Source organism: Bos indicus x Bos taurus, chromosome 15, assembly GCF_003369695.1.
Source record: "Bos indicus x Bos taurus breed Angus x Brahman F1 hybrid chromosome 15, Bos_hybrid_MaternalHap_v2.0, whole genome shotgun sequence".
NCBI classification, from domain to species: domain Eukaryota; kingdom Metazoa; phylum Chordata; class Mammalia; order Artiodactyla; family Bovidae; genus Bos; species Bos indicus x Bos taurus.
Window position 1 is genome coordinate 4,319,649 of NC_040090.1, and position 27,741 is coordinate 4,347,389.

The 27,741-nt window shown below is 37.3% G+C and overlaps 1 protein-coding gene across 1 annotated transcript; it reads right to left on the bottom strand.

The window, feature by feature from the left end:
• Positions 1 to 19,188: 19,188 nt before the first annotated feature.
• LOC113904658 (olfactory receptor 8K3-like) lies at positions 19,189 to 20,130 on the bottom strand. Its single transcript, XM_027561778.1, has one exon. It carries the CDS (start codon positions 20,128 to 20,130, stop codon positions 19,189 to 19,191), a length of 942 nt encoding a protein of 313 aa, XP_027417579.1.
• Between the last annotated feature and the right edge of the window lie 7,611 nt (positions 20,131 to 27,741).

Genomic DNA, 27,741 nt, shown 5'->3' on the forward strand with positions numbered 1-27,741 from the left:
TTTCACATTATTTAGCCCTATAGCAGTCAATCAGTCAATTCTTCCCTTATCAACATCCACATGAATTCAATGAATTCCAGAGCTTCTAAGTATAGGACAAATTATTTCATTCTGTGTAGTCCTTTTCACATGAGAAACTGAGACTAGAAATCAGAAGTGATTTTATGCATAAGTCAATTTTTAAAAAGCCAAACTAAAAACTCAGGTTAATAATATCTGTACTAATCACTTTTAATAAAATGATTTTAATAAATTTATTTTATCAATTCATAGAATTACATGCATCTTCTCTGAAATTTGGAAAACAAAGTTTGTGAATGTGTGTATACTATTGGAGATATAAAGAATGAAATATTTTTATAAAATACTTAAATGTATTGACTCAGAAATGAAAATAACTTTATATATGGCATTTTCTTTACCTCCTAAAGCTTGTATTAAAATTTTAAATATAGGGGGAGGAGCCAAGATGGCAGAGGAGTAGGATGGGGAGAACACTTTCTCCCCCACAAATTCATCAAAAGAGCATTTAAACATCGAGTAAATCCCACAAAATCCGGCAGAGGACATCAGGCACCCAGAAAAGCAACCCAACCCTTCAAAAGGAGGTAGGAAAAAATATAAAAGACAAAAAAAGAGACAAAAGAGGGAGGGACGGAGTTCCATCCCAGGAAGGGAGTCTTAAAAAGAGAGAAGTTTCCAAACACCAGGAAACCTTCTCACTGCCGAATCTGTGCCGAGCTTTGGAAGCACAGAGGGCAACATAACAGGGAGAAAAAATAAATAAACAATTAAAACTTGCAGATTGTGAGCCCTACGGTAACTCCCCCAGCAGAGAAGCAGCGCAGACGCCTGCACACGCCATTAGCAAGCGGGGGCTGGGCAGGGAGGCGTGGCGTGGGCTGCATTGCTTAGAGTAAGAATCTGGCCTGAATACCCTGAGCGCTATCTGAGCGAAATAATTTGGGCTAGCAAACCAGACTGCGGGATATCTACCACGTGAAAAGCCAGCCCTAACCTAAGACACCGCCAGGCCCGCGCATGGAACAAAGGACTGAACAGAGATAGCCGGCTGCAGACCTTCCCCCTCTGGTGACAGGCAGCCAGAGCTGGAAGGGGGCAATTGCAGCCCCAGAGAGACATTATCTATAAAACTGTAAGCAGGCTTCTTTGCTAATTAAAAGTTCTTGGGGGTCTGGATGGTCAACATCTGCCTGAGAAGATGCGCCGGTTGTACACCCAGATAACCGAGTGGTGGGGAGGCGATAAGTCGCAGCATTGGTGCTCACCAAACACCTCATCACCTGAGCTGCTCGGACCTAGGAAGAGCACAAAACGCAGGCCCAACTGAGTCTACGCCTCTGAGGACTACCCGAGTGGCTGAACCTGAGCGGCTTGGACCTGGGAGGCGCATGCAGCCCAGGGCCGGCCTCGGATTGTTCCCGGCGGAATAACCTAGAGCCCGAGCAGTGTGGACATGGAGGCTACACGCGCCGTGAGCGGGGGCAGACCCAGTGTGGCTGAGGCACTGCGAGCGCATGCCAGTGTTATTGTTTGCAGCATCCCTCCCTCCCTCCCCACAGCGGGACTGAACAAGTGAGCCTGAAAAAAAAAAAAAAGTGTCCTCCACCATCCCCTTTGTGTCAGGGCGGAAACCAGACACTGAAGAGACCAGCAAACAGAAGAAGCTATAACAGAGGGAAACGCCTTGGAAGCTACAGGCAGTAGATTAAAACCCTGTGGTTACTACGGACTACATAGGAAGGGGCCTATAGATCTTGAGAAATATAAGTCGGACCAAGGAAATAGCCAAAAATGAACTGAACCCACAATACTCACAACAAAACCAGAGAAAGTCCTAGATATATTTTTACTATTTTTACGATCATTATTATTTTTTATTTTTTTTAATGTTAAGACCTCTATTGTTCCTTCAATTTTCACTTTTATAACCTATTACTTTGCAAAAAAAAAAACAAACTATTTTTTTCTTCTTCAGCAAACTTCATATATATATATTTCATAATTTTTTGACCTTGTTTTGTTTTTTCTTTGTTTGTTTGTTTGTTTTCTTCTTTTCTTTAACATTGTATTTTTGAAATTCCAAACTCTACTCCAGATTTTTAATTTTAGCTTTTTGGTATAAGTTATCAATTTTGTACCTATAGTTTTTTTTATAATTTCTGTGACTTTTTTTTTTCTTTCCTCTGTTTCTTTCTCTTCTTATTTTATATAACATTGTATACCTGAAATTCCAAATTCTACTCTAGATTTTTAATTTATGCTTTTTGGTATTTGATATCAATATTGTACCTGTATTTTCTTTATAATTTTTGCAACATTATTTGTTTTTGTTTGTTTGTTTGTTTTATCTCTTCATTTTTCTTCTTCCTTTTTTTTAACATTGTATTTTTGAAAGTCCAAACTCTACTGTAGATTTTTAATTTTTGCTTTTTGGTATTAGTTATCAATTTTGTACCTGTATTTTCTTTATAATTTTCGCGACCTTGTTTGTTTTCCTTTGTTCGTTTTTTCTCTCTTTCTTTTCCTTCTTCTTTTCTTTAACATCATATTTTTGAAATTCCAAACTCTACTCTAGATTTTTAATTTTTGCTTTTATGTATTTGTTACCAATTTGGTACCTTTAAGAACCCAATCTTCAGTACCCATTTTTCACTAGGAAGCGAGATTACTGGCTTGACTGCTCTCTCTCCTTTTGGACTCTCCTTTTTCTCCACCAGGTCGCCTGTGTCTCCTCCCTAACCCCTCTCTACTCTACCCAACTCTGTGAATTTCTGTGTGTTCCAGACGGTGGAGAACACTTAGGGAACTGATTACTGGTTGGATCTGCCTCCCCCCTTTTCATTCCCCCCTTTTATCCTTCTGGCCACCTCTGTCTCCTTCCTCCTTCATCTCTTCTCTGTATAACTCCATGAACATCTCTGAGTGGTCCAGTTGTGGAGTGCACATAAGGAAGTAATTACTGGCTAGCCCACTCTCTCCTCTATTGACTCCACCTCATCTCATTCAGGTAACATCTAATTCCCTCCTCCTTCTCTTCTCCATGTAATGCTGTGAACCTCTCTGGGTGACCCTCATGGTAGAGAAACTTTTCACCTTTAATGTAGATGTTTTATAAATGGTGCTGTATAGAAGGAGAAGTTTTGAAACTACTGTAAAAATAAGACCGATAAATGGAGCAGGAGGCTTAAGTCCAAACTCTGACTCCAGGGAACTCCTGACTCCAAGGAACATTAATTAACAGGAGCTCATCAAACGCCTCCATACCGACACTGAAACCAAACACCACACAAGGGCCAATAAGTTCCAGGGCAAGACACACCAAGCAAATTCTCCAGCAACAAAGGAACACAGCCCTGAGCTTCAAGATACAGGCTGCCCAAAGTCACCCCAAAACCATAGACATCTCATAACTCATTACTGGACATTTCATTGCACTCCAGAGAGAAGAAATACAGCTCCACCCACCAGAACACCGACACAAACTTCCCTAACCAGGACACCTTGATAAGCCACCTGTACAAACCCAAACACAGCAAGGAAACGCCACAATAAAGAGAACTCCACAAACTGCCAGAATACTGAAAGGACATCCCAAACTCAGCAATTTAAACAAGATGAAGAGACAGAGGAATACCCAGCAGATAAAGGAATAGGATAAATGCCCACCAAACCTAACAAAAGAGGAAGAGATAGGGAATCTACCTGATAAAGAATTCTGAATAATGATAGTGAAACTGATCCAAAATCTTGAAAACAAAATGGAATCACAGATAAATAGCCTGGAGACAAGGATTGAGAGGATGCAAGAAAGGTTTAACAAGGACCTAGAAGAAATAAAAGAGAGTCAATATATAATGAATAATGCAATAAATGAAATTAAAAACACTCTGGAGGCAACAAATAGTAGAATAACAGAAGCAGAGGATAGGATTAGTGAATTAGAAGATAGAATGGTAGAAATAAATGAATCAGAGAGGATAAAAGAAAAACGAATTAAAAGAAATGAGGACAATCTAAGAGACCTCCAGGACAATATTAAATGCTACAACATTCGAATCATAGGGGTCCCAGAAGAAGAAAATAAAAAGAAATACCAAGAGAAAATACTTGAGGAGATAATAGTTGAAAACGTCCTTAAAATGAGGAAGGAAATAATCACCCAAGTCCAAGAAAGCCAGAGAGTCCCAAACAGGATAAACCCAAGGCAAAACACCCCAAGACACATATTAATCATATTAACAAAGATCAAACACAAAGAACAAATATTAAAAGCAGCAAGGGAAAAACAACAAATAACACACAAGGGAATTCCCATAAGGATAACAGCCGATCTTTCAATAGAAATGCTTCAAGCCAGGAGGCAATGGCAAGATATACTTAAAATGATGAAAGAAAATAACCTACAGCCCAGATTATTGTACACAGCAATGATCTCATTCAAATATGAAGGAGAAATCAAAAGCTTTTCAGACAAGCAAAAGCTGAAAGAATTCTGCACCACCAAACCAGCTCTCCAACAAATACTAAAGGATATTCTCTAGACAGGAAACACAAAAACGGGGTATAAATTCGAACCCAAAACAATAAAGTAAATGGCAACCAGATCATACTTATCAGTAATTACCTTAAACGTAAATGGGTTGAATGCCCCAACCAAAAGACAAAGACTGGCTGAATGGATACAAAAACAAGACCCCTACATATGTTGTCTACAAGAGACCCACCTCAAAACAGGGGACACATACAGACTGAAAGTGAAGGGCTGGAAAAAGATTTTCCATGCAAATAGGGACCAAAAGAAAGCAGGAGTAGCAATACTCATATCAGATAAAATAGACTTTAAAACAAAGGCTGTGAAAAGAGACAAAGAAGGTCACTACATAATGATCAAAGGATCAATCCAAGAAGAAGATATAATTATAAATATATATGCACCCAACACGGGAGCACCGCAGTATGTAAGACAAATGCTAACAAGTATGGAAGGAGAAATTAACAACAACACAATAATAGTGGGAGACTTTAATACCCCATTCACACCTATGGATAGATCAACTAAACAGAAAATTAACAAGAAAACACAAACTTTAAACAATACAATAGACCAGTTAGACCTAATTGATATCTATAGGACATTTCATCCCAAAACAATGAATTTCACCTTTTTCTCAAGCGCACATGGAACCTTCTCGAGGATAGATCACATCCTGGGCCATAAAGCTAGCCTTGGTAAATTCAAAAAAATAGAAATCATTCCAAGCATCTTTTCTGACCACAATGCAATAAGATTAGACCTCAATTACAGGAGAAAAACTATTAAAAATTCCAACATATGGAGGCTGAACAACACGCTGCTGAATAACCAACAAATCACAGAAGAAATCTAAAAAGAAGTCAAAATTTGCATAGAAACGAATGAAAATGAAAACACAACAACCCAAAACCTGTGGGACACGGTAAAAGCAGTCCTAAGGGGAAAGTTCATAGCAATACAGGCACACCTCAAGAAACAAGAAAAAAGTCAAATAAATAACCTAACTCTACAGCTAAAGTAACTAGAAAAGGAAGAAATGAAGAACCCCAGGGTTAGTAGAAGGAAAGAAATCTTAAAAATTAGAGCAGAAATAAATGCAAAAGAAACAAAAGAGACCATAGCAAAAATCAACAAAACCAAAAGCTGGTTCTTTGAAAGGATAAATAAAATTGACAAACCATTAGCCAGACTCATCAAGAAACCAAGGAGAAAAATCAAATCAATAAAATTAGAAACGAAAATGGCGAGATCACAACAGACAACACGGAAATGCAAAGGATCATAAGAGACTACTATCAACAATTATATGCCAATAAAATGGACAACGTGGAAGAAATGGACAAATTCTTAGAAAAGTACAACTTTCCAAAACTGGACCAGGAAGAGATAGAAAATCTTAACAGACCCATCACAAGCACAGAAATTGAAACTGTAATCAAAAATCTTCCAGCAAACAAAAGCCCAGGTCCAAACGGCTTCACAGCTGAATTCTACCAAAAATTTAGAGAAGAGCTAACACCTATCCTACTCAAACTCTTCCAGAAAATTGCAGAGGAAGGTAAACTTCCAAACTCATTCTATGAGGCCACCATCACCCTAATACCAAAACCTGACAAAGATCCCACAAAAAAAGAAAACTACAGGCCAATATCACTGATGAACATAGATGCAAAAATCCTTAACAAAATTCTAGCAATCAGAATCCAACAACACATTAAAAAGATCATACACCATGACCAAGTGGGCTTTATCCCAGGGATGCAAGGATTCTTCAATATCCACAAATCAATCAATGTAATACACTACATTAACAAATTGAAAAATAAAAACCGTATGATTATCTCAATAGATGCAGAGAGAGCCTTTGACAAAATGCATCATCCATTTATGATAAAAACTCTCCAGAAAGCAGGAATAGAAGGAACATACCTCAACATAATAAAAGCTATATATGACAAACTCACAGCAAACATTATCCTCAATGGTGAAAACTTGAAAGCCTTTCCTCTAAAGACAGGAACAAGACAAGGGTGCCCACTTTCACCACTACTAGTCAACATATTTTTGGAAGTTTTGGCCACAGCAATCAGAGCAGAAAAAGAAATAAAAGGAATCCAAATTGGAAAAGAAGAAGTAAAACATACACTGTTTGCAGATGACATGATCCTCTACATAGAAAGCCCTAAAACTCCACCAGAAAATTACTAGAACTAATCAGTGACTATAGAAAAGTTGCAGGATATAAAATCAACACACAGAAATCCCTTGCATTCCTATACACTAATAATGAGAAAACAGAAAGAGAAATTAAGGAAACAATTCCATTCACCATTGCAACGGAAAGAATAAAATACTTAGGTATATATCTACATAAAGAAACTAAAGACCTATATATAGAAAACTATAAAACACTAGTGAAAAAAATCAAAGAGGACACTAATAGATGGAGAAATATACCATGTTCATGGATTGTAAGATTCAATATAGTGAAAATGAGTATACTACCCAAAGCAATTTATAGATTCAATGCAATCCCTATCAAGCTACCAAAGGTATTCTTCACAGAGCTAGAACAAATAATTTCACAATTTGTATGGAAATACAAAAAACCTCGAATAGCCAAAGCAATCTTGAGAAAGAAGAATGGAACTGGAGGAATCAACCTACCTGACTTCAGGCTCTACTACAAAGCCACAGTTATCAAGACAGTATGGTACTGGCACAAAGACAGAATTATAGATCAATGGAACAAAATAGAAACCCCAGAGATAAGTCCACGCACATATGGACACCTTATCTTTGACAAAGGAGGCAAGAATATACGATGGATTAAAGATAGTCTCTTTAACAAGTGGTGCTGGGAAATCTGGTCAACTACTTGTAAAAGAATGAAACTAGAACACTTTCTAACACCATACACAAAAATAAACTCAAAATGGATTAAAGATCTAAACGTAAGACCAGAAACTATAACACTCCTAGAGGAGAACATAGGCAAAACACGCTCTGACATACATCACAGCAGGATCCTTTATGACCCACCTCCCAGAATATTGGAAATAAAAGCAAAAATAAACAAATGGGACCTAATTAACCTTAAAAGCTTCTGCACAACAAAGGAAACTATCAGCAAGGTGAAAAGACAGCCTTCAGAATGGGAGAAAATAATAGCAAACGAAGCAACTGACAAACAACTAATCTCAAAAAATATACAAGCAACTCCTACAGCTCAACTCCAGAAAAATAAATGACCCAATCAAAAAATGGGCCAAAGAACTAAATAGACATTTCTCCAAAGAAGACATACAGATGGCTAACAAACACATGAAAAGATGCTCAACATCACTCATTATCAGAGAAATGCAAATCAAAACCACAATGAGGTACCATCTCACACCAGTCAGCATGGCTGCAACCCAAAAAAGTTACAAATAAATGCTGGAGAGGGTGTGGAGAAAAGGGAATCCTCTTACACTGTTGGTGGGAATGCAAACTAGTACAGCCACTATGGAGAACAGTGTGGAGATTCCTTAAAAAAACTGAAAATAGAACTGCCTTATGATCCCGTAATCCCACTGCTGGGCATACACACTGAGGAAACCAGAAGGGAAAGAGACACGTGTACCCCAATGTTCATCACAGCACTGTTTATAATAGCCGGGACATGGAAGCAACCTAGAAGTCCATCAGCAGATGAATGGATAAGAAAGCAGTGGTACATATACACAATGGAGTATTACTCAGCCATTAAAAAGAATACATTTGAATCAGTTCTAATGAGGTGGATTAAACTGGAGCCTATTATACAGAGTGAAGTAAGCCAGAAAGAAAAATACCAATACAGTATACTAATGCATATATATGGAATTTAGAAAGATGGTAACAATAACCCTGTGTACGAGACAGCAAAAGAGACACTGATGTATAGAACAGTCTTATGGACTCTGTGGGAGAGGGAGAGGGTGGGAAGATTTGGGAGAATGGCATTGAAACATGTAAAATATCATGTATGAAACGAGTTGTCAGTCCAGGTTCGATGCATGATACTGGATGCTTGGGGCTAGTGCACTGGGACGGCCCAGAGGGATGGTATGGGGAGGGAGGAGGGAGGAGGGTTCAGGATGGGGAACACATGTATACCTGTGGTGGATTCTTTTTGATATTTGGCAAAACTAATACAATTATGTAAAGTTTTAAAATAAAATAAAATTAAAAAAAATAAATATTGGTAAATCCCTATATTAGCAAAAAGGACACTATGATTCCAAATGAGATTTTCTAACTAGTAGTGATTTTCTTACTTTTCTTCTTGTTCTTGGACATCCATGACATCAACAAAAATGTTGGGTTGTTGGAAAATGACACTATTGTAATTTTCAATTTGCATGTTCTCTTCCTAAAAAAGGCCTAGTATAAAGATAGACACATATTTGGAATTTGAGAGTAGATATAATTCAGCACCCTTTCAGCACCCTTCCCATTCAACTCTGATTTTTAGAACCTACTTTATATTCTTTCAAGATTAAAAAAAAAAGAAGAAGAAGAAAAGAAAAAAACTCTAGCAATCTTTAAATTACAGGATGGGTGTTACTGCTGGATGACAGTTTCTATTCTGCAATGATGGTTTACTTGATTATGTAACTTCAAAACTCCCCATCATTTTAGAAATGATTGTTACCAAAGTTCCTGTGAATATTATTTCAACAAATTTTGAAAATAAAAATTAGTTATACTATGGACAGTTTTCAGTAATTTTAGAGTCTTTATTAACTACTGATATCAGAAAGATACAGATTGGGATTTTTAAAACAAATGAGAAAGTGTTTAAAATAGTTAAACAAGCTTACATTCACTAGTTCATACTTGACAATGAAGACATAATCAATATGCCAGCAAGGATGACAGGATTTGAAGCAGAAAAAGCAATTTTTACCTTTCCTATGAAAAATAATTACAAAATATTGTAAAAGTGGTTGTCTTTGCCCATACATTTTGCAGGGGGCATGCCATCCTTCCAATATCAGTCTTTTAAAATGAGTCAGCTCTTCATATCTGGATTGATTTCCTTTAGAATTCACTGATTTGATCTCCTTGCTATCCAAGTAACTCTCAAGAGTCTTCTCCAGCACCACAATTCAAAAGGGTCAGTTATTCAGCACCCAGCCTTCTTTATGGCCCAACTCTCACATCTCTACATGATTACTGGAAAAGCTATAACTTTGACTATATGAACCTTTGTTGGCAAAGTAATGTCTCTGCTTTTTCATATGCTGTCTAGGTTTGTCATAGATTTTCTTTCAAGGGTCAAGTGTCTTTTAATTTGGTGGCTGCAGTCCCATACCTCAGTGATTTTGGAGTCCAAGAAAAACAAATCTGCCACTGTTTCTACTTTTTTCCAAATCTATTTGCCATGGAGTGATGTGATCGGACCCCAACTTCTTGTTAGTTGCATCTATCAGAAATATACTCTCCCATCAAGGTTTGTCTTGTCTTTATTTCCTCTTCTGACAACAAGTGAAAGTTGCACAATCGCTCAGTCATGTCTGACTCTTTGCAATCCCATGGAGTTCTATACAGTCCATGGAGTTCTCCAGGCCACAATACTGGAGTGGGTAGCCTTTCCCTTCTCCAGGGTATCTTCCTGACCCAGAAATGGAACCAGGGTCTCTTGCACTGCAGGAGGATTTTTTTTTTTTTACCAACTGAGCTATGAGGGAAGCCCATTTTGACAACAAAACATGTAAAATTTCAGTGTAGGATAGATTTATATATATTTTTTCTTTACTGTTAGTATTTTCTACCCTGAGTCTAATGAGATATATTATCTTCTAAAAAGGTTATGTTTTCCCTTGCTTTTATATACAAATATACAAATATTCAGCACCATTTATCAAGAAGAGCAGCTATTTTCTGTTTTGTATCAATTCTTCCTAATTTAGGGATTCATATATATGTGGAAAACAATTCTCATTCAGTGTTACTCTGGAATTCTATTGATCTATCCCTGTGCCAATATTACAGTTTATCAAACACTCTAGCCACTGTGTCTTAGTATCTGTGTGAACTGGAACATGTCCCTTGGTCTTCTTTTTCAGAAGGATTTAGTTACTCTTGACTGACTCTTTATACTTTTCATATAAGTTTTATAATCAATACATATTGATGGAATTCTATTTCTAATGCACAGATATAACTGAAATATAATTAACTTTGTCTTTCATAGGTTTAGTCTATGTCTCTAAACCATTTACAGTATCAAAAATGCTTCATGGAAATAACCTGACACAGTTTTGAATTTCTTTTAATTTCATATTTTTCATATTAGTGTTGGTCAACACATTCTTTACAGTTTTTCACTTTCCCATCAGAGATTCCCAATCTGGATAAATTGACCCAGTAATACATTTAGGATTAGGCAAATACTCCCCGGGGTGTGTGTGTGGGGGAGGAATGACTGGAGTTTCTCACTTGTTTTGAAAAACATCTCCAGTAGAAATTAGAGTTTATATAAAAATAAGTATTTTTACAGTCACAGAGCCTTAAATTAGGATTCTAAAAGTTATGTAACATTAAAGTTTGTTAGTTGGACCATTGCCCCATAGCAATTTAGCATTTTCTACCTCTCTACCGTAGAGATACTAACTTACCTTTACCTATACAGAAGCAGAAATTTCATTTAAACAGATGTTTATAGTTTCCAGCTTGTTTGAGGAGTTATTCCAGAGGATATGATTGGGCGTTGATGGTGAGCTGGACCCAGATAGTGGATGTTCCTCACCACCCCTCATCCTGGGAATATATGTTTTGCCCAGCATTCCTATAACAGGCATTGTTTAGGGACACTGCCCTGAGAGAGGAAGGTGCTGTTGAGATAATCTGGACTGAATATATGACTGAATCCAGTTAAGGTCTCTCCATAAATTTTAAGATTCTGGCAGGTTGGGTGGCGATTTACAAAAAATTTAGTCTCCCAAGACAAGCTCATTTGTTAATTTCCCTTGTTTATTAAACCTTCCACCTTCCATCTGGAGTGGTCAGACTCTTTCTGCTGCCTCTATTTGCCCTCCATGTATGGGGGCTAGTTTGCAATCCAAGACAATTATCTGTCGACATTTCCTGTCTTGTCTTTACATTCCCTTAACATATAGCTCATATTTATGTTAATATTCATATATAAAATTTCAATGTATTTTTCTAGTTACTCTAGTATTTTTATTGGCAAATAGATGGGGAAACAGTGGCTGACTTTATTTGGGGGGGCTCAAAAATCACTGCAGATGGTGATTGCAGCTATGAAATTAAAAGATGCTTGTTCTTTGGAGGGAAAGTTATGACCGACCTAGACAGCATATTAAAAAGCAGAGACATTATTTTGCCAACAAAGGTCCTTCTAGTCAAAGCTATGGTTTTTCCAGTAGTCATATATGGACATGAGAGTTGGACTATAAAGAACGCTGAGCACTGAAGAATTGATGCTTTTGAACTATGGTATTGGAGAAGACCCTTGAGAGTCCCTTGGACTGTGAGGAGATCCATCCAGTCCATCCTGAAGGAAATCAGTCCTGAATATTCACTGGAAGGACTGATGCTGAAGCTGAAACTCCACTACTGTGGCCACCTGATGCGAAGAGCTGGTTCATTTGAAAAGACTCTCATGCTGGGAAAGATTGAAAGCAGGAGGAGAAGCGGACGACAGAGGATGAGATGGTTGAATGGCATCACCGACTCAGTGGACATGAGTTTGGGTAAACTCCAGGAGTTGGTAATAGACAGGGAGGCCTGGCATGCTGCGGTCCATGGGGTCACAAAGATTTGGACATGACTGAGTGACTGAACGGAACTGGAACTGAACTGATTGATATATTTTCAAATACTTGGTTATTATTTTGTTCTGGTCATGCCTATGGAATTTATAGCTGATATAGTTTGGTATAGATTATATTAAATTCTTTAGAAAGTATTGCTTTTGCAAGCAATGGGAGTTCTTTGCATATTTTGGATATTGTCCTTTATTGGTTTCATGTTTCAATAAAATTCTCCCTGTTATCTATTTTCTTTCTGTATTTTGATGAACAGAGTTCAAATTTATTACCTTCAATCAAGTCAACTTAATCAATGGTTTTCATCAATCAATTTTTATTGTTCTGATAAAGATGCTACATAACAAAGTACCCAAAAGTTTAGTGGGTTGAAATAACAGCCCCTTTATTTTTCTCTCAGTTTGTGTCTCAGAAATTTGAAGATGTTCTTTCTCATTTTTATTTGCAATTGGATGATAAAAATACATTAAACAGGACATCTCTGTGATATTCCTGGAAGACTGACTCTGTTAGGGATCTCTCAGTGCTACCAACTCAGTCTGCTGTATTTTAATTTCTAGCTTGAAGGAGCCTCACTTGTGCAGACAGCAAAATCCAGACTTAACCCATGTAAGGAAAGGCTGTGACAGTTGATTCTACATGGGGATTTTTTCCTAACCAGATATCCAAACATGATAGATAAAGTTACTTATGATTTTTGTGGATAGGCAATTTTATTTAATTAACACTGATAATGAAAATGTCAGTTTTAAAGGTAATGAATTTATATATAGATTTTAATGGGATCTTATGTTGCTCTTATTCTCAAAGGCTTTGCATTTTTTAAACTTAGTCTCAATTATGAAGTTAAAAAGTTTTGTAAAGCCTATAGGAGAGCCATGATGTCAGCACCTATGTTTACTTCTGATTTACTTCTTTTTCTTCCTTTTAAGCCTGATCATTTCGTTCATTTTTTGTAACCTGCAAATGTTATAGAATATTTTACATTTATGTTTAGCATTTCAATATGTTATCTTTTAAAATAATTTTGAGGAGCATGGAGTTACAACTTGTCTTCCATTTGTTAGTAATGGATAGCCAACCATGTTTGCTTACCTGTTTGATTTTGATAATCCCTGGCTATTTGTGCCTAACACAATGTCCAGCTTGACTTTTTCATTCAAGAACTATTTGTGAAATAAATGAGACTATTGAAGCTAAACATCACTCCAGATAGGAGTAACACATGTTCATTCTACCTGTGATATCAAATGCAGAATTGGGCTCTAAACAGAATTGTATAGATATAGGTGGTAAGATGTCACTTCCTAAGACACTTCTAGACACAATAGCCTTGTGAAGCCAATTTTACTTATGCAATTTTTCCTTGCAAAGGGTAGGTTCAGTCCATATTATATCTTAATGAAATTCTTTCCATGTTATGCAAGTTACTTATAATCAATAATTCTACTATTTTTTGTTAATGTGGTGTATTACATTGATTGATTTGCGGATATTGAAGAATCCTTGCATCCCTGGGATAAAGCCCACTTGGTCATGGTGTATGATCTTTTTAATGTGTTGTTGGATTCTGATTGCTAGAATTTTGTTAAGGATTTTTGCATCTATGTTCATCAGTGATATTGGCCTGTAGTTTTCTTTTTTTTGTGGGATCTTTGTCAGGTTTTGGTATTAGGGTGATGGTGGCCTCATAGAATGAGTTTGGAAGTTTACCTTCCTCTGCAATTTTCTGGAAGAGTTTGAGCAGGATAGGTGTTAGCTCTTCTCTAAATTTTTGGTAGAATTCAGCTGTGAAGCCGTCTGGACCCGGGCTTTTGTTTGCTGGAAGATTTTTGATTACAGTTTCAATTTCCGTGCTTGTGATGGGTCTGTTAAGATTTTCTATTTCTTCCTGGTCGAGTTTTGGCAAGTTGTACTTTTCTAAGAATTTGTTCATTTCTTTAAGCTTTGGTTTTGTCCATTTCCACCCTTTGTAACATTTTTTTATATTGCACATATTAAAACAAACAAACAACAAAAACACACACACACACATACATACAAAAACAGTTCCACTGAGGTACCCTGAGAAGATCCCTTGAGAAACTGGGATGCAATTCAAAGTGTAATTGTGTTGTTCTTGTTGCTTTAGGGTAATCAGCATTTCAACTATAGGAATCTGACCTCATTAAAACAAAAACCTGCATATGTATATACGTGTACCTGCCCTTTCTTTCCAATTTGTTCTCTTTGAGAAGAGAATTAAATACATAAAACCGTTGTTTCTTTTTTCCATATTTTACAAAGCAAAATATGTTTGCTTTGTATTAAGTTTTATTTGGGCATTTTTTAATCTGGAAAGATCTTCAGTTATCTATCATTAAAGTATTGATCAATCTGACTCTCAGGAAAAAAAAAAAAAAAAACGTTAACTGATTTCATGTCCAATAAGACAGTAAGAAACCATGAAAGTATACATATGAGTATCCTACATAAACTGATACCCTAAACGTTTCTATCTTTGGTAAGTTAAATTAGTGTCTTTCTTTTTATTCTTTTCAGATTTAGCCTACATTCTGCAGATAATTAAAATACTGAAACATGAAAGAGTTCTATTGTTATAGCCAAATACTCCAGTAAACAAACCCACTCAGAAGGACAGCATGGATAGTGGAGTGCAGTTTATTACACCGGTGGGTCCGAGACAGGGTTTCCTCTTTAGCCAGGGACCCCAACAAATTTTTGTGAAAATCTTATATACCTTAACTGTACCACTCAAGCCCACATCTCCAAATTCCTTAAACCTAGCCTGGGAAGTATTAAAGGGAGATGTGATTAGGTTACAGCCATGATTCAGGGACTCCCTGGACCTGCTCGAGCATCTACCCTGAAACCAAACTCTGTCTGTCTGCTGCTGCTGCTAAGTCACTCCAGTCGTGTCAGACTCTGTGCGACCCTATAGACGGCAGTCCACCAGGCTCCCCCATCCCTGGGATTCTCCAGGCAAGAACACCGGAGTGGGTTGCCATTTCCTTCTCCAACGCACGAAAGTGAAAAGTGAAAGTGAAGTCGCTCAGTCCTGGCCGACTCTTCACGACCCCTACTGTTTACTATATTATGCTTTTCACCAACTCTTCTGACATTAACAGGGGGCTATCCCCCGACCACCTTTCTCTGAAAAAGATCAACTTAGGGCTCTAATTAATAACTCTCCTGAGCATGAAAAGAGTATTTCAATTCAAACCCATCTGTTGGCATTTTAGCTTGCTTGACAGGTTTATCCATACTCTTGCAACTAACACACATAATTATTCACAACTCCCCAACCATGAAAGGCACAGGAAGCCTAAGCATTCTAAAAGTCCTAATGAGCATAAAGTCCTTTGAGGGATGAAAAATTATTAGGTAGTACTGATGAAGGGTTTCATTGTTGATCCAATGCTTGCTGCCAAGTCTCCACATCCCCTATCCATAGTGTGCCTGGGAATGCATTAATTAATATAGTTGGAATGTAAGAAAAATAAGTAATAGCCTTGACATTAGCAACATAAGACCTTGAGTTAATAAGTTCTTTCTTTGTTGTAACCCACTATACTTTTGCTCTATGAAATGTAACTTTTTTAGTACTTTATGAGGATGATGCAGATTGGAAAAATAAAGAAAAACACTTTAAAGGAGAGAACAAGTTTTCAGGTGGAAAAGGAAATGGCAACCCACTCCAGTGTTCTTGTGTGGAGAATCCCAGGGATGGAGGAGCCTGGTGGGCTGCCATCTCTGGGGTCGCACAGAGTCGGACATGACTGAGGTGACTTAGCAGCAGCAGCAGCAGCAACCTTTGTCAGGAAAGAGTCATAAAATGTTATCAGGCCACAGGGCTAGAAGATAATGAACACAACAGAAGACCCTTGTAAGTGGAAAGGTATGCGAAAGGGAGCCTGGTTTCGATAAGGGTCAAACTGGTGGAATGTTGAGCTGACTCTGAATGACCCTGCATATTTCGTTTCTGGAAATGTGTAACTCAGGGTATAAAAGCTCCTTTTGAAAAAAAAAAGCTGCAGACCCGTTCCACCTAAGCTGGATCTCCCTGTGTCATTCTTTCTTTCTCTCTCTCTCTCTTTTTCAGGCTGATCCCCTGGAGCACAGAGGCTCTCTGAGTTCACTTTCCTGCCCGGGCTTCTAAGCGAGAAAGTGCTCTGCGTTTTCACTCCATCGAACGGGCACCTGAGGCCTCCATGAACAGAGCAAGTCCCGTGTCAGGGGCTTTATTGGCTTTCTGTGTAAACCAAGGAATATCAGCCTCTTTCTCTCTCCTTTACTTTCTCTCTTGCTAATGCCATTCATCCTGAGGGTATCCCTACTGGGGATCCTGCTGGGATCCTGCTGGGGCTGGACCCCAGCAGTGGATATTTTGAGGATAACCATTCTGGCTGATGTGAGGTAATATCTCATTGAATTTTTGACTGACTTGCATTTTTCTAATAATCCGAAACACTGATTTTCATCTGTCTCTTGACCATCTGTATGACTTATTTTGAGAAACGACTATGTCTTCTGATCATTTTTTGATTGGATTATCTAGATTTTGTTTTGATGTCATACAAACTTTCCACTAGCCCTTGGTCTTGGATATAGATTTTCCCTTACTGCTTTATCTGAATATTTTATTGTTTAGCATTTTATACTTAATTTTCTTTTTCATTTTGAGTGCATTTTTATAAGCTTTGGGTCAGCATTATTTGTTAATTTGTTTATTTTTGCCTCTGTACTCACAATAACATCAGCACATGTTTTTAAAAAGCTATCATCCATTTTCTGGATACACCATATTTTTTTAATCCACATATGTTAAAGGACATCTTGGCTGTTTTGTGTCATGTTGTTTAAAAATTGTATTCCAGTGAAATTTTTTTATTAAAGCTTCATGGGATAAACAAATAATTTTACTGCAAGATACTGAACAAAGCATATAGTGTAGACTAATAACCTCAGTAAAGTTGGAGAATTATTAAGTACAGTAAAAGGTAGCACATGGGAAAATGTAGAAGTCAATTTAAAAAGCAAGATGACTGCATCCCTGCCATGTATCAGGCCTTTGAAATATGGTATAGTACCAACAATGAGATTGTTTCCCTTTGCTTCCCACAAGTAGAATAATGAATTGTGCAGTTAAATACTGAAAGTCAATTAAAACTTACTGCATAAAAAATGTTGATAAAAATTGGAAGCATCAACCCAAGGAAAGAGAACCAATACAATTAATTCATCAGTGCTTCTCTTACTCAAGAATGCAAAAAGTAAAACATTACTTTTAAACATGGATAAATATTTTTATTCAAAAGGACAAAATTATTTTAGTATCCCTTCAATCAAACTACCAGTTATGAAGAAAGAATTGCCACATGAGAGAACAAGAAGTACCAATCTGGGAGCTACTGAGGGATCCCAAAGTTTATCTTGATTTAAATGTCCTCTGATTTCAACAAAATGCATGAATTGAGACAAAATAAGGCTTCAGTTGGACTTACGAATGGCTGAATTGCAACATCAGTTCAGTTCAGTTTAGTCGCTCAGTCGTGTCCAACTCTTTGTGACCCCATGAACCACAGCACGCCAGGCCTCCCTGTCCATCACCAACTCCCAGAATTCACCCAAACCCATGTCCATCGAGTCGGTGATGCCATCCAACCATCTTATCCTCTGTTGTCCCCTTCTCCTCCTGCCCTCAATATATCCCAGCATCAGGGTCTTTTCAAATGAGTCAGCTCTTCGCATCAGGTGACCAAAATAGTGAAGTTTCAGCTTCAACATCAGTCATTCCAATGAACACCCAGGACTGAGCTCCTTTAGAATGGACTCGTTGGATCTCCTTGCAGTCCAAGGAACTCTCCAGAGTCTTCTCCAACACCACAGTCAAAAGCATCAATTCTTCGGCACTCAGCTTTCTTTATAGTCCAACTCTCATATCCATACATGACCACTGGAAAAACCATAGCCTTGACTAGACGGACCTTTGTTGGCAAAGTAATGTCTCTGCTTTTTAATATGCTGTCTAGGTTGGTCATAACTTTCCTTCCAAGGAGTAAGCATCTTTTAATTTCACGGCTGCAATCACCATTGTGATTGGAGCCCAGTGATTTTGGAGCCTAGAAAAAAAAAGTCTGCCACTGTTTCCACTGTTTCCCCATCTATTTCCCATGAAGTGATGGGACTGGATGCCATGATGTTAGTTTTCTGAATGGTAAGCTTTAAGCCAACTTTTTCACTCTCCTCTTTCACTTTCATCAAGTGGCTCTTTAGTTCTTCTTCACTTTGTGCCATATTTTCAGTTAATAGGTGAATAGGTTCTTATAAGGAATTAGAAGAATTGATGATAGAAAATGTGGGGTCTCAGTGTAAAGAATAAGAATATTTGCGAAAACAAATGTGATTGATGACTTCAAATACACAGATGAAACATACTGGGGAAAGTGTGATGGCAAAAACAAAAGAAAATAAAAAACTCACAGACATACACAACATGCTGTAACTTTTTTCTAAAAGATGAGAAAACATTCAGAAACCTGGACAGTCATTTCTTTGTCTATATCCACCTAACACATTCTCCTGACATTTACTTAATTTATGTACAAAATTGGTCTTTTATGCTTAAGGCAATTTTTTTTTTTTTTTACTATTTTGTTCATTAATCTATTTGCAACAGTTGGAATTTCCTAGTATATATAATATAATCTATAAATAATTGTTGAACATATTTATACTCACTACTTAATTTGGAGGCACATAGAACAAAATTTAGAGTCCATAACCAGTTTATAGAAATTGCATTGCATATTAATAAAAAAGGTTGCCTGATTTTTTCCACACTCTATGTAGTGCACATTTTACATCTTTATTCCTCAAGCTGTAGATTAAGGGATTCAACATAGGGATAATGAGAGTATACAATATGGAAGCCACTTTATCAGTGTCAAAGGAATGGCTGGACTCTGGTTGCACATACATAAATAGTAAAGTCCCATAGAACACTATGACCACAGTCAAGTGGGATCCACAGGTAGAGAAAGCCTTGTGCCTGCCTTCAGCAGAGCTCATCCTGAGAATGGATACAAGAATGAGAAGGTAAGACACAAGAACTATCAGAAGAGACAAAATCAAATCAAACCCAGCTAAAATCAGAATAATCATTTCTACTTCATGTGTATTTGAGCAGAGCAAAGGTAACAAAGGAAGACTATCACAGTAGAAATGACTGATGACTCTGTAGCCACAGAAAGATAAATTAAATAATTTTACGGTGACGAGAAGAGACACAAATGTGCTGTAGACATAGGGGATCGCTACCAGCACCCAGCATACTCTTTGTGACATGATGACTGGGTAGAGAAGAGGGTTACAGATGGCCACATAGCGGTCATAAGACATTGCTGACAGAATAAAAATTTCACTAATGATAAACACAAGAAAGAAAGCTAGCTGCATAGCACAAGAGTAATAGGAGATTATATTTTGATCCTCAACAAAATTTACTAACATTTTGGGTCCCACAGTTGTAGAATAACCAAGATCTGTAAAAGCAAGGTGTCTAAGAAAGAAGTACATGGGTGTCTGTAGCTTGGAGTCCATCTTGGTGAGGATGATCATGCCCAAGTTGCCCACCACTGAGATCACGTAGATGATGAGGAAGAGCCCAAACAATGGAGCCTGCAGCTCAGGGCGGTCAGTAATTCCCATGAGGATGAATTCACTCGACCCTGTTCCATTGAGTCTTTCCATTCAGGTTTATTAAAGAACCTGTTCTGGGTAGAAATATCAACATAGTCAATAGGTTCTATGTATCATCATCTGGAAGAGTTTCACTATGCAAAGCTAGTATAAACAGATTAAACTTTCCAGTTTAGGATATTTGAAAATAAACTCATCTCGTGGCTCAGATAATAAAGAATCTGCCTGCAGTTCAGGAGATCTGGGTTCAATCCCTGAATCAAGAAAATCCCCTGGAGAAGGGAATAGCAACTCACTCCAGTATTCTGGCCCAGAGAATCCCAAGGATAGAGGAGTCTGGCAGGCTACAGTCTATGGGGTTGCAAAGAGTCAAACATGACTGAGCAACTAACACTTTCATTTTCCTACATATAATAAAATATATAAATAGTGATAGAGACAGAGATAGTTGCTGTTTCTGAACTGGAAATTATTTTACTAACCAAAGGACATTTGTCAAAATTGAGAAGACATGTTAATTGTTACAACTGGAATGTGGAAGCTATTGGCATATGATGATTGGAGGTCAGAGATGCCTCTAAACATCCTATAAATCACCATATCTGTCTAAAATCTCAATATTACTAAGGTTGAAAAACCAGGATGTTATAGATAGAGAGATGATAGATAAATAGATACATATATACATACATAGATGTATAGATACAAACAAGAAATATAATAGATACAGACATAGATATGACAAGAAAAAAGTTAAGACATAAATTTGAGGGCTACATATATAAACTATTATTGTGCTGTTCTTGCAAACTTTCTATAATTTCTATCTAGTCATTTATATAATTGCAATTACATAGTGAAATGTATAAATTAAATTTAATAATATGACAATACTTATGCCAATTATATAATAAATTATGATGCTATTAAATACTATCCATAATAAAATTTTAAAACCAGAATTCAGAAAATGTGTAGAACTTGCTACTCCAACACAGAGTCCTATATAGTTCTATGTACAGTTGATATAGGCTGAAACAGTTAACACACTTGACACGTATTAGACAGCTGTATAAATAAGAAAACTGTAACAGATTGCAGTGAGACATATTTCTGTGAAGAAACATATAAGACGTATAATAGGTAGATAGAAAGATAGGTACATGATAGATAGAATCTCTGCTCTAAATTTCCTTATGGTATATAAAAAGGGCTAGTTTGGGAAAACAATTCAACTTATCTGAAAGTTTATTTTCATACACAAGGCCAATATGGTTACAGGTTATATATATATATATATAAAATGAAGTCAATAGTTTAGCTCAAACAGATCTTCTTTATGTATGTAAATTCATCTGCACTGTGACATACCTTCTTTGTCAAGGCAATATGATTAACAGGTGAAGATTATATAATGTACAATGGAATACATGCAATTTATTCCAAGCCTTGCCCCTTCTGCAGAAATAATACTGGGCCATCAGAGTGCTTGGATTTTTTTAATCTTCTAAGTTTCTTAGTTATTTTAGCAAAATGTGAATAAAAATTTATTTTGATCTATATTTTCTTAATATATTAATCTGACCCAAGGGGCATTTTCACTATAATGGACTTCTACTAACTTGTAAGAATTCAAATGTATTTTATTATGCAAGAAGCCAAGGCAATATGAGGAAAGTTGAGCAAATTGGAAGAAAGAGAAGTAATTAGCATTATTTTCATATCTTGAATATCATAATAACTTGCTTTGAATAAAGGGATGCTAAACTTTAAAAGGAAACTTCCCTGGTGACTCAGGATTAAAGAATTTGCCTGCCAATGCAGGAGACATGAGTTCAATCACTGGGTCAGAAAGAGCCCATGGAAAGGAAATGGCAACACATTCCAGTTTCTTGCCATGGAAAATCCCATGGACAGAGAAGCCTGGCAGGCTACAGTCTATGGGGTCTCAGTCACCTGGAACTTAGCAACTGAGCACAATGGGCCACAGTATGATAAAAAAAAATGTTCAAAGTTCCTATGTTAAGTAATAACGCACTAGAGTGATGGGATGAAATACACTATAGAATGGCTACACATGGATTCTTGTATATCATTTTAAATTTTACATCTTAAGTCAAAGAAATTCCTTCAAACTATAATACAAAAGATAGTTATTTTTATATAATCAAATAAAAATATATCTGAAGGTCCCTAATAATTCACATATCAAGAATATACCAGTGTAAGAAGTGGATGGCAGATTAAGGTAGATAATTATTAAATTTAAAATATTGTGAGCCTGAATGTTTCTTTAAAGAAATAGAAATGATACAGATTACAATAAAAATTACAGTGACAGTAATCGCTAAAGGATCTTTATAATAAAAGGAATAAAAGCACAATTTTATAACATTATATGTGAAAATGATTACATGAAATCTGCATTTAATTCACTAAAAATACTGCTTATAATTTTATGACCTCCTAATCGCCAGTCTTGCCTTGATGTATATACTTTTCTTATATCAGAAATATTGAAATGTGCATCACTAGAGAATAAATTTAGAGAAATATCTTCAATATATTTAGTAAGAAGTAGTATGAAACTTGCTTTTGTTTCTTTGCTTCGTTTTGCAACTATGAAAGTGAGAACATACAAACTTAGCAAATTTCAATTTTCCTGTAAATATAAGAAAAGATAGAGTGCTTTTGTTTTTCTCTCATGCTTTAACATTCTACAAAAACCAAATAGTTTTCTCAGAGTTTAACATCTTTGTTGAATATCAGTTTTTATTTTTTTAAAGCTGTACCTCATGAGATAATTTATATTTTCAGTCAGATCTCACTTGACATCAAAGAATATGTTGATCATTGTACCAATACCATAAAACTGGCTACTTAGAAGTCTCTTAATATGCAAATAATGTTTTCTACATCTCAGTGTGAGGTGGGAATTCCATTTTGCTCATCAAGGGATCTGGAAAGAATTGTCTTTTACATTTATTTAAATAATCATTAAATATTAAATGATGTGGAAAGGAGGTCACAAAAAAGCACGTGGAGTGCTAAATAACTAAGAATTTGGAAGGATTTAAAAAAGAAAGACAATACCCCCAGCTTTTGAATTTTCCCAATTTCTAAAAATTCACATCGCTTTTGTTATGTGTCATTTGCTCTCTACTTTGCCCTCCATCAGAGATACCATTGTTTGTGTAAAACAAATTTCATGGTGATGTTTCAAAGGTGTTTTTCAGCATTTTGTCTGTCATCCTATGGAGTAACATTCAACAAATTAATATGAAGAGACAAGAAGAAAGGTCCTATTCCTGCTCAGGAATTATGGAGTAGTGGAAAACAAACAAAACGGTATCAAAAGCGGTCTCATTTTGCTTGGGCTTTGCCACTGAGCTAAACTGAAACTTTGAATATGTCACTGAAACATTGTTGATATTGAAAATGAGGCATCACATGCAATATCCTGTCATTTTACCTGTAATGAAGCATCTCTCATGACTTTCACCTGTATTTCTGACATGGCTAAGTGAGAAGAATTTATGGATTTCTTTCATTTTTTGAGATTTTCCCTGAGGAGATGCCAAGCAATTTGTTGATTATCTCTAGAGTATTGAGAGCAAAACAACATGTCTAGAGATTGTCTTTTAATTGCCTGGGACATTTTTCTTTTCTTTCTTACTTCCTGACTTCCTTCCTCCCACCCCCCTTCTTTCTTTGCATATATATACATATATTTATATATTTGTTAATGCTTTTGAACTGTGGTGTTGGAGAAGACTCTTGAGAGTCCCTAGGACTGACTGCAAGGAGATCCAACCAGTCCATTCTAAAGGAGATCAGCTGGGTGTTCTTTGGAAGGAATGATGCTGAAACTGAAACTCCAGTACTTTGGCCACCTCATAAGAAGAGTTGACTCATTGGAAAAGACTGATGCTGGGAGAGATTGGGGCCAGGAGGAGAAGCGGACAACAGAGGATGAGATGGCTGGATGATATCACCGACTCGATGGACATGAGTCTGAGTGAACTCCGGGAGTTGGTGATGGACAGGGAGGCCTGGCATGCTGTGATTCATGGGGTCGCAAAGAGTTGGACACGGCTGAGCAACTGAACTTAACTGAACTGAACTCTTGGTTAACTTTCCTTTTGTAGCACACAAGACTCTTGATTAAATCTTGCATTCATAGGGCGTGTCCACTAAGAGTCAGTATTTCTACAAGTTCCCCTCAAATGTGTGACTGTGGAAAATTTTTCAACATTGTTTTATTACAGTATTTAATATATTTAGGAAATTAAAATAATGTGTTATGCTGGTATGAGGTGTCGCTGCCTTGCTTTGTTGCCCATGTGATTGTTTTTACTTATCTCTCAGAGACAGAAATTAGTTACTTACTGTTACTTCTTATTTCTGGAGAAGGAAATGGCAACCCACTCCAGTATTCTTGCCTGGAGAATCCCATGGGCAGAGGAACCTGCTTATCTACAGTCCTTGGGGTTGCAAAGATTTAGACATGACTGAGCGACTAAGCATACCACAGCACTTCTTATTTCATTGCGAGTTGCTATCACATGGCTGTTTTTTCTTTTTCTTCACTGCATAAATTACCATTTTAGTTATTCCAGTCTGTTACCCCATTCCAATAAGCACATGTGTCATCACATACTCCCTGTGCCTTCCTTTTATAACCACACCTCTTTCCTCCTCTGCTACCATTCCCAACCCTTGGTCATCACTAAACTTTTCTACTGCTACATTTTTTCATATAGAAAATAGGGATTGGAATTTTCTCTCAACATAAATCTCTTGAGATTCTTTGGCACTTTTGTGTGTATAGATCATCTGTTCCCTACATTGTTAGTAACATTCCATGATATTGATGATAATTTGTTTAAATAATCACTTATTGAAAGACTTGTGAGTTCTTTCCACTTTTATACTATGATAAATACAGCTACCATGAACTTTCACTTAAAAGTGATTGCATTTTTGGTGATGAAAGTTTTCCTGTACTCTTCTATGTTCTTTTGACCTCAAATGGATGGACATTTCTGCTGTTTCTGGGCTTTGATAACTGCACAAAAATAAATATATAAATCAATAGCTTAAGTGGAAGAAAAACAGTCTTCTTTACACAGTGGCTCTTACCTGGATTAATAATTAGATTTACATAAGATTAACAGGACCAAAACATATATATTCTATTTAGTAATTGTACATATAGATGGGAGTCATCACCAGACCAATTAAGATCCAAGAAATGGGTAGGCTTAATTGCTTATACGGGCCCTGCAGCTGGCTTAGTGGTAAAGAATCTACCTGCAATGCAGCAGACATAAGAGAAGGGGTTCGATTCCTGGGTTGGAAAGATCCCATGGAGTAGGAAATGGCAACTCACTGCAGTATTGTTTCCTGGAGAATCCATGGATAGAGGATCCTGGTAGGCTAGTCTATGGGGTCACAAAGAGTCAGACACAACTGAGCAACTGATCACACAAATGTATATATGCTCAGTTCAGTTCAGACACTCAGCCGTGTCCGACTCTTTGCGATCCCATGAACCTCAGCACGCCAAGCCTCCCTGTCCATCACCAACTCCTGGAGTTCACTCAGACTCACATCCATTGAGTCAGTGATGCGATCCAGCCATCTCATCCTCTGTCATCCCCTTCTCCTCCTACCCCCAATCCCTCCCAGCATCACAGTCTTTTCCAATGAGTCAACTCTTCTCATGAGGTGGCCAAAGTACTGGAGTTTCAGCTTTAGCATCATTCCTTCCAAAGAAATCCCAGGGCTGATCTCCTTCAGAATGGACTGGTTGGATCTCCTTGCAGTCCAAGGGACTCTCAAGAGTCTTCTCCAACACCACAGTTCAAAAGCATCAATTCTTCAGTGCTCAGCTTTCTTTATAGTCCAACTCTCACATCCATGTGTGACTACTGGAAACACCATAGCCTTGACTAGACGGACATTTGTTGGCAAAGTAATGTTTCTGCTTTTTATATGCTATCTAGGTTGGTCATAACTTTTCTTCCAAGGAGTAAGCATCTTTTAATTTCATGGCTGCAGTCACCATCTGCAGTGATTTTGGAGCCCCCCCAAATAATAGAATTTCTGATGCTGTTTATATGCCAGGCTGAACCAAAAGCAGCACTTGTAGGCAAGTCACTAAATATATATGGGAAGACTAAGGACAAAGGAATTTAGTTCTGAATATTCATTAAAAGGACTGATGTTGAAGTTGAAGCTCCGATATTTTGGTCACCTGATACAAAGAGCTGACTCACTGGAAAAGATCTTAATGCTGGTAAAGATTAAGGACAGGAGGAGAAGAGGGTAAGAGAGGATGAGATGGTTGGATGGCAGCACTGACTCAATGGACATGAACTTGAACAAATTACAAGAGATAGTGAAGGACAGGGAAGCTTGATGAGCTTCAGTTCATGGGTCACAAAGAGTCAGACATGACTTAGTGACTGAAGAACAACATTTAAAATGGAAAAAATATATATTAGCAAACTTTGTAAATCTCTACATACTTTGATCTCTTTCTGGTTCATCTTTGAGGGACTATACAATGCACAGCAAGACTTATTTTAGAAATAGGATATTGAGATATATGTCAGTTCAGTCCCTAAGTCATGTCCGACTGTTTGCAACCCCATGAATCGCAGCACGCCAGGCCTCCCTGTCCATCACCAACTCCCAGAGTCCACCCAAACTCATGTCCATCGAGTCGGTGATGCCATCCAGCCATCTCATCCTCTGTCATCCCCTTCTCCTCCTGCGCCCAATCCCTCCCAGCCTCAGAGTCTTTTACAATGAGTCAGCTCTTCATATGAGGTGGCCAAAGTACTGGAGTTTCAGCTTCAGCATCATTCCCTCCAAAAAAATCCCAGGGCTGATCTCCTTCAGAATGGACTGGCTGGATCTCCTTGCAGTCCAAGGGACTCTCAAGAGTCTTCTCCAACACCACAGTTCAAAAGCATCAATTCTTCAGCGCTCAGCCTTCTTCACAGTCCAACTCTCACATCCATACGTGACCACAGGAAAAACCATAGCCTTGACTAGATGAACCTTTGTTGGCAAAGTAATGTCTCTGCTTTTGAATATGCTATCTAGGTTGGTCATAACTTTCCTTCCAAGGAGTAAGCGTCTTTTAATTTCATGGCTGCAATCACCATCTGCAGTGATTTTGGAGTCCCCAAAAATAAAGTCTGCCACTGTTTCCACTGTTTCCCTATCTATTTCCAATGACGTGATGGGACTGGATGCCATGATCTTCGTTTTCTGAATGTTGAGCTTTAAGCCAACTTTTTCACTCTCCTCTTTCACTTTCATCAAGAGGCTTTTTAGTTCCTTTTCACTTTCTGCCATAAGGGTGGTGTCATCTGCATATCTGAGGTTATTGATATTCCTCCTGGCAATCTTGATTCCAGCTTGTGTTTCTTCCAGTCCAGCATTTCTCATGATGTACTCGGCATAGAAGTTAAATAAACAGGGTGACAATATACAGCCTTGATGTACTCCTTTTCCTATTTGGAACCAGTCTGTTGTTCCATGTCCAATTCTAAGTATTGCTTCCTGACCTGCATACAGATTTCTCAAGAGGCAGATCAGGTGATCTGGTATTCCCATCTCTTTCAGAATTTCCCACAGTTTATTGTG